General features: G+C 42.8%; 1 protein-coding gene across 2 annotated transcripts in view; it reads right to left on the bottom strand.

The window, feature by feature from the left end:
* Window positions 1-2,478: 2,478 nt before the first annotated feature.
* Window positions 2,479-16,050, bottom strand: part of KHDRBS1 (KH domain containing, RNA binding, signal transduction associated 1) — a 39,164-nt gene continuing 25,592 nt past the window's right edge. The window contains exons 6-11 of one of the 2 annotated variants that reach the window (XR_001364453.1): window positions 15,691-15,892; window positions 15,107-15,174; window positions 14,119-14,177; window positions 10,740-10,932; window positions 8,117-8,174; window positions 2,479-2,567 (exon numbers count right to left, since the gene is read on the bottom strand). Coding sequence is in view for 1 of the 2 variants with exons in the window: in XM_005878337.2 (XP_005878399.1) it covers window positions 10,835-10,932; window positions 14,119-14,177; window positions 15,107-15,174; window positions 15,691-15,892 (427 nt within the window). In the remaining variant the exon portion in view is untranslated. Of the gene's footprint in view, window positions 2,568-8,116; window positions 8,175-9,601; window positions 10,933-14,118; window positions 14,178-15,106; window positions 15,175-15,690; window positions 15,893-16,050 lie in introns of those variants that run through there. The other variant, XM_005878337.2, reaches the window with a different exon arrangement.

Here is a 16,050-nt window from a genome sequence, read left to right as displayed (position 1 = left end):
CCAGCCCAGACGCCATACTCCTACCCTAGTCCCCTGAGAGCCCATCACCCTGGCAACAGCTAGAGAAAAACCCAGCTAAAATATTTATGGCTCAAAACAGTCCAGAGGCTTCCGATGGGGGGAGGGAAAAAGTTGATGTCATCCCTTCTCTGCTTGCCCAGGAAAGTGACTGACATGCAGGGCAGCTGGGTGTGCGGGCCAAACCCAATAGGTCAGGGTTCTCACAGGAAGCTCCCTCCGGCTGCAACTGTTAATGAAAGGAGGGAGGAGTCTGTATGTGACAGGTGACAGGACTGGGTAAGAAACACAAGCCAGATAAAAGGAGGAAGGAACTCAAGCATTGAACAGTATTGTGTATAGACTCTGTGCTAGGTATTTCACACACATTCCATTTGCTTCTCAGATCCCATTCAGTGGATAAGGATTATCCTACTTTTACGGAGTAAACAGGCCCTGAAAAGCACACGGTGAGTGATGAGCTAGGATTTGAATCCAGACCTGTTTGGCTTTAACCCTGTGAACTTTCTGCAAGATTTCATGGCTCTCAAGTAGATATCCTGTATTTGGGGTTGAGCATATGGCTGCCTAGGAACCTAGCTGCTTCTCAGATAGTGACACCAGCTCTGTGGCTTCATTTACCAGTGACCAGGATGTCATATGATTCCCTAGCTCCTTCACATCCCAGGAATTCTCTCAGTTCTGGGTAAACTTGATGGTTTGTCATCCTTAACAAATCTTTTACACAAATACAATGCTTTACTGCTTCAAAATGGTTGTGGCTGGAAGAGGTACAAACAGGTCAAAAGCAGGGACTATGAAAACCTAATAGCCCCCCCCCTTTTATTTATATTTTGGTAAATCCTCACTTGAGGATATTTTTTCCATAGCTTTTTAGAGAGTGGAAGGGAGGGCAGGGAGGGGGAGAGAAACATCCATATAAGAGAGACACATTGATTGGTTGCCTTCTGCATGCGCCCCATTGGGGGCTGGGGATTGAAACCTGCAATCCAGGTACAAGCCCTTGTCTAAATGCTGAGCAATACTGGCCAGGGCTGATAGCCCCTATTTTTAACTTTAGGCACTGTTATTTATCCTCCTTGAGCCTCTGTTTTCTCATATGCAAAATGAGTATAATGAAATGGGGGATTAAGTGAAACAGTGCATATAAATGCTTGATATAATACCTGGTACATACTAAGCATTCAATAAATCATCTGTTATTTATAGTAATCAAAATATAAAAATGTGCTCAGAGGTTAAATAACTTGCCCAAAGTAAAGCAACTGATTTCAATATCCTTTTCCTGCTAAGAATAAATCTAAGCTTATTACAATGTCCTAAGCTCAGTTAAAGGCAGACAGGCTCTCTCCCAAACTCAGCCCTTCTCCTTGATCCCTTGTTAGGATAAAAAGCCAAAAGGCATTAAAAGAAGAGTGTAACAGGAGAGGTCTCTAACCTCTCAGGAACCTCATTGTAAAACCAGCCTAGACATTAGGTCACAGGAAACGGGAAGTCTGTATCAAAGGTTGACTTTCCAATCCTTCAAGAGAAATGTTAGGGCGAATAGCTAGCCTAATGTAACTAGAAGGTAATTGGGAGCTCTAAAGGGAAGCTTTGGTTCTCTCTCAAAGTTGATAGAAGCTACCAGAGCGGGACCATTAATCACTTGACCAAACCTTTATTGAGCCCCTCATTGCCAGATATATGCTGGGGAAGGGATACAGTACAGGAGTTAAAGCCCTACCCTTAAAGAACTTTTTGAGTAACTTTAATAATCAACAAGGAAGAGAAAAACAGGTGCAGAGGTTAAATAACTTGCCCAAAATAAACGAACCTTCTCACTTGGCTTTCTTTAGCCTGTTATGGAGTTGGTGAGCAGCTTCTCTCTAGGAGCCCTCTGGAAGCGTCCAAGGGCCCCCAGGTTGGCACCCACAACACAGATGTGGCAGGGAGGGAAATAAGTGGTGAGGAATAGGTAGGTGTTCTAGCCAGTTCTGTTGGAGGCTAAGGTGAAGCAGGCAAACTGGGAATGACACAGGAGTTGCGTTTATTCAGATTTAGGCCATGATGAGGATACTGTTAGTCCCCTTCAACATTTAAAAAAATATGTTTTTTATTGATATTTAGAGAGAGAGGAAGGGAGAGGGAGATAGATAGAAACATTAATGAGAGAGAAACATTGATTGGCTGTCTCCTGCACATCCCTCACTGGGGACCGAGCCTGCAACCTGGGCATGTGCCCTGACCAGGAATTGAACCTGAACCTCCTGGCTCATGGGTCAATGCTCAACCACTGAGCCACACCGGCCGGGCTCCCCTTCAAGTTTTTTCAAGTTCTGAGCATGTTTAACTGTTAGTATCACAGTCCCCTGCAACCCTGAGGACTTCATTCTGGGCCTAGAGACTCTTAGGGGATCCTAACTGGCTTTTTGTGTGTAAATCAGACATATCAAAGAAGCGGGTGAGAACAGACTGTTGATCTCTCTGGTGTTTCTCTGTGCTCAGCAATGCCCTCAGGCCAGCCTTGACAGCAGGCAGCTCTCCCAGTTTCTGGAATCCTCTGATAGCTGCAAAGACACAAGCAGAAAATCAAGAAACATGAAACTGCCCTATCAGGGGCTTCCCTGCCACCCAGATGGCCAGGCTGCCTCCCTTACAGTCTCCCCATCGCACAGGAAAACTGCAGTTGTTTCATTCAGTACAAGATTTCTAGGTGCACAGATGAGTAGAAAATACAAGTCCACAGCCTATGAGCTCTCTTTTCATGTCAGTCAAACATAGGGACCCTCACACCTTATATTCCAGCCTTGGCCTCAGCTGAGTGATCCAGGGCAAAATCAACTAAACCTTTGGGGTTTTTAGTTATATAAGCTTTAGGATCCCCAATTATACCAAAGGGAAAATGCTTCCTGCTCTCCCAGAGATATGAAGATCCAAATGAACAAAGAGCTTCAAACCACAAGAAGAAGAAGAGGAAGAAGAGGGAAGAGAGGGAGGAGAAGGAGAAAAAGACTTTGGAAGAAAGGGATTGGGGAAATAGGCATCTTCTAGTACCGCAATCCTAGATTCAGGGGTCTATATTTCCTGGCCTTGAGGTGTTTAATCCCAGCCTCAAATGATCAGGGTTAACCACAGGAGAGATACATCCTATGCCAAAGCCTGTGTTACCCATCTTTTAAAAAATGGTACTACCATTGCCCCAGTTGTTCGAGCCAGTAACCTAGGAGCCCTCCTCTTCTCCCACATCTAATCAATCAACACATTATAGTAATTAAATCTCCTACAAGTCATTTAAAAAAATATTTTTTTATTGATTTCAGAGAGGAAGGGAGAGGGAGAAACATCAATGATGAGAGAATCATTGATCAGCTGCCTCCTGCACACCCTCTACTGGGGATCACAACCTGGGCATGTGCCCTAGACTGGAATCAAACCTGGGACCCTTCAGTTCACAGGTTGATGCTCTATTCACTGAGCAAAACCGGCTAGGGCTCTCCTAAAAGTTTTGAATCCACTTACTTCTCTACATTCTCACTACTGTCACCTTAAAGAGGTCTTTTCTTGCCTGGACTATAATCCATTTTCTGCTTGGGAGCAAATGAAGTTTAAAAAACAGAAATCTAATCATGTCATCCCCCCTCCCGTCACTCCCAGATTCAATGGTCTTCAGTGAAGAACACAGAATAAGGTCCAGATTCTTACCTCATCTTGAATCTGGCTCAGTCCTACCCTCTGCCTATAACGTGCTCCATGCCCTTTCCCAAGCCTTCTACCTAGGTAATCCTTCCTTTTATTTTTTTTTAAAATATGGGTTTCTTTAAAAAAAATTGATTTCAGAGAGGAAGGGGGAAAAAAACAGAGAGGGAGAGAGATTGAAACATCAATGATGAGAATCATTGATTAGCTGCCTCCTGCATGCCCCCTACTGGGGTTTGAGCCCACAACCTGGGCATGTTCCCTAACTGGGAATCGAACTGTGACCTCCTGGTTCCTAAGTCAACCACTGAACCACACTGGCTAGGCTGCTCTCCCTTTTAGATGTCAGCTTACACATCATTCCCTCAAGGAAAACCCCAGGCAAGTTAGCTCCCTGTTGTGTACCCTCATAACACCCTGTTCTTTTTCTGTCATAGCACAGATGATTATAACTGATATAACATGTTATTTATGAGTTTTATCTGTTTAGTGTCTGTTTCCCCAAATATACTTTTTTTTTATTACAATTGTTTATTGCGGGAGGGAGGGAGAAATGGATTTATTTTTCCACTTATTTATGCACTAGAGACCCAGTGCACGAAATGCATGCACTGGCAGGTCCCTCAGCCTGGCCTGTGCCCTCTCACAGTTGGACATCCCTCTCACAGTCCAAGAGTCCTCACTCCTTATCGCTCGCTCCTTACTGCTCGGCTCGCTGCTCCTTAGTGGCAGGCTCCTTACCGCTGGGCTTGCTGCTCCTTAGCACTGCCGCAGAGGCAGGTGAGGCTCCTGCTACCACGGCTGCTCTCGTCAGCCATGAGCCTGGCCTATGGCTGAGTGGTGCTCCCCCTGTAGGAGCGCACTGACCACCAGGGGGCAGCTCCTGTGTTGAACGTCTGCCCCTGGTGGGCAGTGCACATCATAGCAACCAGTCATTCTGATCGTTTAGCTGTTAACCGTCACTTAGACTTTTAATGAATAAAAGGAGCCATGTGTACTGATATCTGGACAGAAGTTTATGAAGAATCTTATCAGAGCATAGGTATTTCTTTCTCAAAGGCTGATGCAATTTGTTTCCTATTTTCCAACCCCAGAGAGCCTGAGAAATGGGTAGTACCCATTTGATAGCTAAAGCTGGACCATGAATAGAAAGTATGAAGCCTGCAGGATTCAGAAGACCCCAGAGAAGACTTGGTCCTGTATCTGAACTGCAACCTTTCAGTGTACGGAACAATGCTCCAACTGAGCCATACTAGTCAGGGCTGGATCCAAATACTTTGATCTCAAGTTCTTACTCATGGTGCCTAGCGGGAAGAGACCGGCTATCCTGAGGTGGGCTCTAGAGGTTGACAAGGGAACAGCTAATTCAGGCATCTTAAAACAGTATAAACAGAAACAGTGCCCAAGTTCCTGGTAGTGTGCTCTACTTACCTGATTAATCTGGGGCGATACCCTGGCCATGGCTCACACTCTGCCAAGAAACAACTCAAACAGGCTGTCTTTTTTCAGGAGTCCCCATAACCTCTCCAAATTTGCCCTGGAAACAGCAAGGTCTTCTTAAAGCAAAAAGCTCCCCTTGCCCTAACTGGTTTAGCTCAGTGGATAGAGTGTCGGCCTGCGAACTGAAAGGTTCCAGGTTCAATTCCGGTCAAGGGCACATGCCCAGGTTGTGGGCTCGATCCCCAGTGGGGGACTTGCAAGAGGCAGCCGATCCATGATTCTCTCTCATCATGGATGTTTCTATCTTTTTCTCCCTCTTCCTTCCTCTCTGAAATCAATAAAAACATATTAAAAAAAAAAATCTCCCCTAGGTCTAGGTGAAGGAAGCACAAAGATAGCTTGAGTACCTGCCTGAGAACTCCCCTGCCTAATGCCTGCCTGAGATGCAGCCAATCGCCACAGCTTAGGCTAGGAATGAGTAGGACACCTACTGCTGAGAGGCTACTACTGCATTTGTAGTCAAGGAATGCTAAGAGGCTAAAACCCAGCAGCATGATTATGAAATTCAAGTCCCTTCCAGATACAAGTCTCCCTCCTTTTAGAACTCCCTCCTTTTAGAAAAGAGAACTGAAGTTGGCAGAACACTGGATGAAAACACATTATCTGTCTCAGAGGAAGAGAAAGGCCACAGAGTAGAAAACCTCCAGCCCAGGGTTGAAAAATTGATTCTAGATGTCAGTGAACATAATCCGCTCCCATTACCCAAAAAGGGGGTTTGGTCTGCTGCTTGAATATAACCTCCTTGGGAGCCCAGGGCATCAATCAGGCCACAATAGGACTAGGGTACAGTACCCACCATAGATAGGCCTTTGCTTCTAAAGGGCTAGGCCAGGGAACAAAAGAAATAGTTAGGCAGTGCAGTACACTTCCTCCCCTCCCCCCAACAGCTGCCATCTCAAGACAGCTGTATGCAGCCTGTGTGCTCAAGGCTATTAAATATTCATCAGATGCTTGCTAGTACTAGTTTCAAACATGCAAGAGGCACAAAAGGATGTGTTTAAAGCCACCCAGGAACTAACTGGATGATTTTTCCCCCTCCGCCCTGAGTAAGTTAGGGTTCTGATAGCACTAAGGAGACAAGATCTACCTATTTAAGCCAAAGGCACTTTATAGTCTTTGACAGAGTAATTTGCCTTCTTGGATATCATTTCTTAGCCTCCCTCTTAGCCAGGAGCCTCTGAGATTTGAAGACTTTAAGGAAGGCCATTTGTCTTGAGCATGGTTTGGGGCATCCAGAAAGTCCTGAATATGATATTGGTCACATGAATGGGTAGATAAATTTAAGATAAAGTCCCTGAATTCAGAAAAGTGTCTCAGTTCTGCCTAGGGTAGTCTTAAGAACGGACTTTGGGGGAAATGTGTTTCTTCATTTGTGCACTGGTGGGGTCCCTTGGCCTGGGCTGCACACTCTTGCAATCTGGGACCCCTTGGGGGTTGTCGGACTGCTGGTTTCAACCCAATCTCCACAGGCCAGTCTGTGGGACCCCACTGGTGCATGAATGTGTGCACTAGGCCTCTAGTATTCAGATAAGATCTTTAGTTAATCTTGTCTTGCTCTCCCCACTTCCCTCTAAGATTCATCAGTCTGTTCCATGTTTCCATGCCTGTGTGTTGAGTGTCTGCCCCCCTGGTGGTCAGTGTGCATCATAGCTACCGGTCAAACGGTTGAACGGTTGCTTAGGCTTTTATATATATAGTCTAGTGGCCTGGTGCACGAATTCATGCACATTGAAATTAATTAGAAGAAATATTTTAATATCGCTGTTTGCCCTTTCTCTATAATAGAAGTGTCAACCAAATTCACGACAATGACAGATTGAAACACATGTGTGCGATCAGCACCAACGAGAGCTTTATATGTACCACCCATGTGTGAATCAACATATCCTTTTATAGATATAGAATAAACTTGCTTAATTAGACCTGCTTTCTGATTTAGCTAAACTTCTTCCAACCCAGTGAACCACCCCAACTTCTCTTTGAGCACTGGTTTAGAACTGGCTGGAAATATCAACATGAAGCAGACTATTACTGTAGATCACTCAGGGAGAACAAAGAGTAAAATACTTAACTGCAGCAGTGTTTGACTATATTCTGAGCAGTGAGAAAACCTGAAGTCATTTTCAAGGTCCACCATTTCTTCTTTTCAGTGGGGGCAAGTTTCTAAACTTTCTAAATCTCCATTTTCTGGCTAATGAAAATAGGATTCCACCAAGTCTTCTATCTACCTACTCCAGGACTTCTGTGAGGATCAAATGAGATGAGGCACGGGAAAACAATTCACAGACATTTGGTTAAAGTGTAAAATGTTTCTACCTGGCTATAAAGCAAGTCATGTTCCTGGGCTGAAGAAACTTCAAGGAGACTAGTCACTAGGGAGAGGAAGCCGGGCGTTGCTATGACTGGCACCCATAGGCACCATTTCCTGGCTGGGCTGGGCTGTGGGCTGCATTTTGAGCCATGGGGTCTCAGCAGCGTTGGCTGTGACTTGGTGGCGTGTCGCTCTGGGGTGGTGGCAGGGCCTGTGCCCCACTTGGGGGAAGCCGAGTGTTGCTTTGTGGCTGCCAGGTTCGTGGTACTATTTATTGTTAAATGGCCTGTCGCTAGGGAGAGGAAGCCGGCTGCATTTTGCGCCATGGGGTCTCGGCAGCGTCAGCTGAGATTTGGTGGGCTGTCGCACTGGGGTGGTGGTGGGGCCTGTGTCCCATGTGGGGGAAGCCGAGTGTTGCTTTGTGGGTGCCAGGTCCGTAGTGCTGTTTCTCTGTAAATAGCCAGTGTGCATCATGGCAGCTCCTGTGTTGAGCGTTTGCCCCTCAGTGGTCAGCGTCATAGCGACTTATTGGATGGTCAGACACTTAGTATATTAGCCTTTTATATAGATAAAAGTCCCACATCCTAATAGAAAGACACCTTAACATACCTGACATGGGTCTTTAATACCCATTCTACTCCAGGAAATGTCTTGAGTTTTCAATGACCTGAAAATGGAGAAGTAAGAGATCAGTCTTTTGAAGAGGAAGGTTTAAAGACATACAAAATAAAAGATAGAGATCCTGCATGCAATTTATACATTACAGGAGAGAAACATGCAACTTTAAGGAAATTTTAAGTAACATTTCATTGTGAATATCAATATGGGAACCTATGGGGGGTCATCCTTGTACATTTTAAAATAGCTGAGCAGAAAGCTTTACTTTGGGGAGCATATCTAATCTACAGTCATTGAAATTTTACATTGTGTCATTTAAGATGTCAGACTTTGTGCCCAGGTTACATTACAGTTCACTTGTGATGGGCAGGATTATTAAGAGTTATGGCTAATTTATGCGGCAGCATATGGTTTTTCTTTTTACAGCTATTTTTATTAAACAAGTTTTTCAAAGTTTTAACATTAAAATTAACAGCTAAAGAATTGTTTATGCAAGTTGCTGTCACAGTTTATGTAAAAGAGAAATATGTGCTATTAAAATCAGACATTTAGGTTACCTTTGGTTTTTTGCGATGCATGTTAGCTTTACACATCCTGATTCTCTTGCGATAATTTTCCTTTAAAAAGGGGGGTATAGAGTGATCTCTTTTCATCAAAACAAGACATAATGCCCTGAAAGCTGACTTCAAACCATGGTTGAAAATTCAGTTATTTACACTTTATCACAATCTACAAATACATTTTTTGTTGGTGTGTTTTAAAAAGAAAAAAAATGTCCATCATGCACTGCTGCAGGCAGCTTGGCACTTCATACAAGAGGATTTTTCACCCCCGAGCAGTTTTAGGTGGCTCACTTAGAGAAGGCATGCAAACCCTAAAAATTAACAGAGGAGTAGAAACAGGGCCAACCAATTCCATCATTTCCTCTTGATCTCTCAGGAGGGAGTACAGAGCCAGCCTATCATGCCAGATCCTGCCCCAGCCCAGCTGATTAATAGCATTTCTGGGATTAGAAGGGAAACCCTTAAGTGTACCCAGAGTTTGCTGAACTGTCATCTCGAAAGCAGGTGCTATCCCTTTCCAATCTCACAGAGATTATTTGGTGTCACTCTTAGGACCACCAAGGGACTCTATAGAAGATGCGAACAAGGTGGCTGGCACTTTAAATATTGACACCTCTGTATGGAAACCAATCCAAGCTTTCGTTTAGTTGTTTTTTTCTCTCCAGAAATTAGATTAAACTGTTTTCAACAACTTCCAGGGGGTGAAAAAGCTTTGGTTATTTTTAAACTAAAACTTAACAACTCATAAACTTTTTTTGGTAAACTTAAAATAAAATCCCCACCACAACTTTTAAGAATGTCTCCAAGCTCCAACTTTTAACAAGACCATTAACTTTATAATTAATTTAAGTTTATTTGAAAGAGAAAACTATTTTATTGTCCACCCACAAAAATGACAATTCATCACATTTACTTTGATTAAAAAAGGACTAAACTTTATTGACAAACTGCTTCAGACATTTTGACATAAGTTTAAGCTACCTATTTAGGCAGACTTACACATGTAGCATTTAATCTTCCAAGAACAAAATGGGAGGATGGTACAAATCCAATTAGGACTTTAACTTATGTACAAAGTGGATTTTGATTCCTTTTTCATTCAGCTGCAGTGTCCCTTTTTATATCATGCTAGTGTTGAGACATACTTCACTGACTACCTTGGGAACAGTTCAATATTGTCAAACTTAAAAAATTATCAGCTTTTGGCCCCAGTGTCCAAGTGAGCTTTTCATGGAGTGTAGAATCTCAGATGGACAAAACACTTTCTTTTTAAATACTGAAAGTTTAATTATTAGTACTATTATTTAAAGACTGTGGCTAAAAAGCTCTGCATCGGATTCAATTCAGGTGGCAAACCCCTCTCCCCCAATTAAACTCTTCAAAGCCTACTTTCCACTAAGTATCTCTCAACACTGTATGTCTGGGGCTAGATTTCAAAACCCACATAATGAAAAAGTCATTTTTACAAACCTAATCTTGTTGTTGTTTTTTAAGTCAATTAATGTTAAAATTGCATCAACTATTTAATTCATGAGGATCTTTCATATTAAAATTTAACCTTAAGATTCAACCGCCATGTGCTTTTAAAGGAAACATTTTTAGTGACGTCTGAGCTCACTTTTACATGGTGGCACCTATTGCCGTTAACGTTTGTGATTTTAAATCTTAAACAGCCCTGAATTTTGAAATGTAGCCTAGTTTGGGATTCTGCAACTACAGCTATACGGGATGCCTCAAATCAAAACTAAGATAAAGTTAACAAGCCTTAACTTCAGAACCTTTAAGCAAGCAATGTCACTTTTGAAACTAACAGGTTTGTGGTGTTTTTTTTTACTCAACTTCTTTTTTTTATTATAAAAGGTACATTTCTGTTTATATTTAAACAACAAAGAAAAAAAAGCATCTACACACTTAAAAAAATTAATTCGATATTCCTAAATCTATTTTAACTCATTTTAAAATACTACATACAGAAGCCAGAATGCAGAGTTAAGAATGGAGTAAGGTGGGGAGAAGAAGGGGACCACGAAGAAAAACACTTAGACAATTACTTGTCTGTTGTGGGTAAAGCAACAGGAATCCTGGGAGATACAAGAAATCAGTAACAACTTTGCTCATAACTGATATTTTCCCCTCATGTTTGTTTTTAATAACGTCCATATGGGTGCTCTCTGTATGCTCCCTTCACCGGCCTAGCTGGAGGGGCCTTCAGCGACGGCCTGGTCCCATTCCAGTCGTCTTGGCCTATGGGGAAAGCAAGAACAGTTTATAAACCATGTGTCAATGGCATCTGAGGATGCGCACGGGTAAGTCACCTGGCAAAGAAACACTGCTTTGCTACCTACCCAGTGGTCCTTGCTTTTCCCTCTACTTGGCCCTCCTGAGCAGCTTAGGCAATTTCCCAAGTGGAGGGCAGTTTTGAGTGGACAGGCACAAGGAAACAGCCCAAACAGGGCTTGGAATAATCTCCAGCAAAGAGGGTCTCCACAGGAAACATGATTTATACTCCAGTCCCCAAACCTGGATAAACCCAACACTTGCTGAGACAGTGAGGAAATCAATCTCAATGGGTTTGCAATATCCTGTTCCCAAAGCAACCAGACAGCCTCAGGTAAGGTGAAGCAGGTAGCTCCCTTTTCATACAACAGAAAGCCAGGTTTCCTCATGGAGAAGCGTCCTCTGGCTCTCTGGGAGAAGCAAGCAAGGACCACTTTTCATGAGGCTCCCCACCAGCAGAGCTGCGGCCCACTGCTCTGGTAGAGCAAAGTACAATCGTATTTAGAGCACTAATTAGGAGAATTCATTATTTCTGCCCTGATGCCAGTAGTCCAGAGAAGCCCGTCCAGAGAAGCCAGACAACATAGGTGACATCTTCAAATGGTTTTCCTTTGTGATATGGAAAAATGTGAGGAAGAGGATCACTTATTTCTAGAGCTGACCTCTCATAAAAATGAGTTGTGTTTATAAACTTATTCTTCACATTCACTGCTATATTTTACCCATGCCAGTTCATTCCTGAAGTATTTCTCCAGCTGCCTGCATTCACAAACATCTGCCTCCATCACTATAGGTTTAAAATCCCCTATATGGCTCAGTGGTTGAGCATCGACCTATGAACCAGGAGGTCACGGTTCAATTCCTAGTCAGGGCACATGCTCAGGTTGTGGGCTCGGTTCCCATTGGGGGGCATGCAGGAGTCAGCCGATCAATGTTTCTCTCTTATCATTGATGTTTCTCTCTCTCTCTCTCTGAAATAAAAAATATTAAAAAAAAAATATAATAAAAAATAAAATCCCCTATAATTCCCTAGCCGGTTTGGCTCAGTGGATAGAGGAGAGGGTTGGCCTGCAGACTGAAGGGTCCTGGGTTTGATTCCGGTCAAGGGCACATGCCCAGGTTGCGGGCTCAAGCCTCAGTAGGGGACGTGCAGGAGGCAGCCAATCAATGATTCTCTTTCATTCTTGCTGTTTCTATCTCTCTCTCCCTCTCCCTTCCTCTATGAAATCAATTAAAAATATATCCCTAAGTCCCTTGCAAAAACACCAAATAAAAATACCATTTTGAAAGAGGTGTATTTTTTTCTTTTAGAATGTAAGCTCCTCAAGAGCAGGGACAATGGTTTCTTGTATGTTCTATTGTGCCTAGTACACTGTAAATGCTCAATAAATATTGATGATGGGAAGCAGCGAGTCTTGATGATAAGGGGGAGAAACCGAAATTCCCCCTCCCCCCCAAAAAATATATATTAAAAAATCCCTTATATGGATCTAAAGTCACACAGCACCCTATCTAAGCCTGTTTCTATGCCTAGTATAATAGATATGTCCATCACTTTCCAAATTGTTTCTGGGTACCAACAAGATAGTTTATTTTTTCTAATTCTCTTTATAAAGGCAGAAATCAGAACAGATTACCATGGTAACATCATACCAGGGGCATAAGGAGCAGTCTGCCTCTTTCAGTCCAGTCTTTTATCCAGCAAAACAGAAATGCAATATAGTCAACACATACAGAGGCCCATTGTGCTGCCTCACTGAAGGGAGGGAACTACCCCAGGGCAATCATACCGCTCTTCTAAATAGTGGCATATGAATAGAACAGTTACTGATGGCAACAGTCCAATGCCATTTAGCTAGAATTAGTAAAAACTGCTTCCCTGGGCAAGTAGCTCAGTGGTTACTACATACCGTGCTGAGTCGTTGAGCTCAGCTTGTCCATTTGTGGGAGGCCTTAAGAGGCTCCCCTTTTTCAGCTAGGGGAAGAGGGAGATTGTCAACTAGTATCTTAAGAAGACCTGTCAACTGCTGAACCTCTTGCCAAGGATTCTAGAATTCCTTTAGGTATGTTTAAAATATTTCACATTTAAAAGGCTGCTCCCTCTCTGCATCTGTGACCACATGGCACTCCCTCTGGCGCCCATTAACATGAGGCCTTTATTGGCTCTTGAGACACTCTTGAGCAATGCATTTTCAACTAAACCTCGGGGAATACAGTTTGGTTATGCAGCCATTCCAGCCCCTATAGCTCTCTTAGGAGTTGAGATGTCTCCAAAACAGTAAGGATCTTGACGCCAGTACTGCCCTGAATTGGCTCCAGCCCCACTATCTCTAATCTGAGTCTAACAGGTGTTATTCTTGCCCCAATTTGCTCTGGCTAGGTACTTGCAATCTCGGTCTCTTTCAGCTATTCTTTCCTCTACATTGGGATTCTGTTCGATGAGATACAAAATTGTTTTTAAAAGTGAGGTAGGGCAGAAGAGCAGAATTGGATATAATGAAATTCTTATTATCTATCAATGTGGTCTAGGTATCAGCAGCAAAGGCCCAGCAACATACCCTAGGTCTAGCCATCTCCTCGCCTAAAGTAGGAAAAAAAATCAACATCAGCTTAAAAGTTTATTGCTCCAGCCCTGGCTGGTGTTGCAAAGAGGTTAGAGCACTGGTATGTGCACCAAAGGGTCGCAGGTTCCATTCCGGTCCAAGGGCCTGGGGCCTGGGGCGCGATTCCCTCCCTACCCCTGGTCGGGGTGAGTGTGGGAGGCAGTCAATCGATGTATCTCTCATATTGATGTTTCTCTCTCTCTCTCCCTCCCTCTCACCATACCTCCCCTTCCACTATCTCTAAAAAGTAATAGAAAAAACATCCTCAGGTGAGGATTTAAAAAAAAAGTTTGCTGTCCCAACCAGGCAAACTAGTTTGCTGAGCCCTAGTTTAGGACATTTTCATAGCCTTCCAAGAGTAATAGTACCCCTATCTCTACCGCACACCACAAAATTTAAGTTAATAGTAGGATTCCTATTGTTACATCTACCAACAACTTGGCCTTTAAAGGGTTCTCCTCAGGTGTGTGACTGTCTGATCCTCAATAATCCAGTATTCTCTCAGGCACTTACTTGCACATTCTGCCCCAACACAGAAATAAAGACATACCATATGCTTCATAAGAATCTTGAACCTCCCCATGTCCATAGTCATAATATTCTGAGTCCCTAAAAGCCAAAGACAGAGTGTTAGAGAGCCATACAGCAACTATGTTTCAGTTTCACCTTTCTCCCAAATACTTCCATGTTTCAGTCATTTTACTGTGTGTATAATAAAGGAAAATGCTCACCCCCCATCTTCAAACCATAAAACATTACCAACATATGTATAACTATGTACTCATAAGAAAATGGGTAACAACTGTAGCAAAGAAAAATGGATACCACACAATTTAAAGTGGAAAAGCACAATATAAAATTGACCACAGTGCTCACTGGAAGAGAATAAACAAACATGAGAACTATCTTGTCCCCCATGTAGAATTATAAGACATCTTTTCAATCAATCACAGATAAAATACATATACACAAAAAATGTTTTTAAAGAAAAGCGCAGCCCTGCCCAGTGTGGCTCAGTTGCCAGTTTGCTTCCTGGTCAGGGCACATCCTTGGGTTGCAGGCTTGATCCTGGGTAGGGGGTGTGCAGGAGGCAGGTGATTAATGTTTTGCCCTCACATGGATGTTTCTCTCTCTCAAATTCCATAAAAAATCTTAAAGAAAAAAAAAGAAAAAGAAAAGTGCAGAAAAGAACCCAAACTATTGCAGTGGAATTCTAGTTTCGTTTTAAACTTTTATACAATTTTACTGTGACTGTGATATTTTTTAAAAATAAATCAAATAATTTAAAGGCATTTCTCCTTTGTTTCCATGTAGTCACAGCTCAGGAATTTTTCTATTCTCAGATTCTACAATATAATTCAAGATTCACAATTATCCAAACTTACAGATGTCCAAAGCATAGTAGATACCCTCAAAAGGTAAGCCATACTGCTCCTTAGATTTGTGTTGCCTAAATCTCTGTCCCTTCCACTCCCCCCAACCCCCGCCCTGCCATCCATCCCCAGGACAAGAAACAGCACCTCTATCGCCTGACTTACCCTTGGCTCTGGCTGTAATAGCCTTCGTAGCCTTCATAACTCTGCTCTGCATATGTATCATCATATCCCTAGAACAAATGAAATGAAATAACAAGTCAGAATCACAGAGAGTAGAGATGGTAATTATATCCCATGGGAGGATGGCAGGCTTCTACATTAACAGAACATGAACTTTCCCTCCCAAATGTTAACACCCATTGTGAAATAGTCAAGAGAGAAAGGGTTATTTTTAAAACATGAAACAAAACAACCAAACGAACAAAAAAGAAACAAAAACAAAAACCAAGTGTGAGCAGGAAATAAGGTACAAAGTTGAACTGGTAGTAGTGGGAGACCCCTTTAGTAAAATACTATACATCGAGGCACAGCTTATTTCCTGTTTAATCTACATACATATGGTAGCAAACCATGCTTAAAATGGAAAAATCTTCTCCTAGGTTAACATTCACTGAAAGAGAAAAGAGCAGATTCTGAATCTTACAGGCAATCCCTGCCACCTACATCAAGGACCAAGGCCCTGTCATTCAACTTCCTTTGGCAACCTTCTAGGTAGTGGGAAATGGCACATTGTTCAAACTTCTTACATAATCTTCATATGTTTCTGGTGCAGGGGGTGGAGGCAAAGGTATTCTCTGGATGCCTGCTGTCCGTGCCCTTGGTGTTGGAGCACCCCTCACAGTAGGTGGGGGTGGCACTCCTCGAGTCACGGTGGCACCTCTGGTGATGGCTCCTCTCACTGGCGTACCACGCACCAAAGCCCCACGAGGTGGTACAACACCACGGCCCCTATAAAAAGAAAGTTTCCCCCCTTTTAATTGAATTTATTGGGGTGACACTAGTTAACAAAATTATACAAGTTTTAGGTGCATGATTCCATAACACATCATCTAAGAAAGTTTATTTTAAATGGAGATTATTTTTTTTAGTTACTTTCTTTTTTATAA

This window comes from Myotis brandtii, unplaced genomic scaffold, assembly GCF_000412655.1.
Source record: "Myotis brandtii unplaced genomic scaffold, ASM41265v1 scaffold555, whole genome shotgun sequence".
NCBI lineage: Eukaryota > Metazoa > Chordata > Mammalia > Chiroptera > Vespertilionidae > Myotis > Myotis brandtii.
Note: the sequence above shows the minus strand (reverse complement) of the source record. Positions and strands in the feature narration are given on the sequence as shown.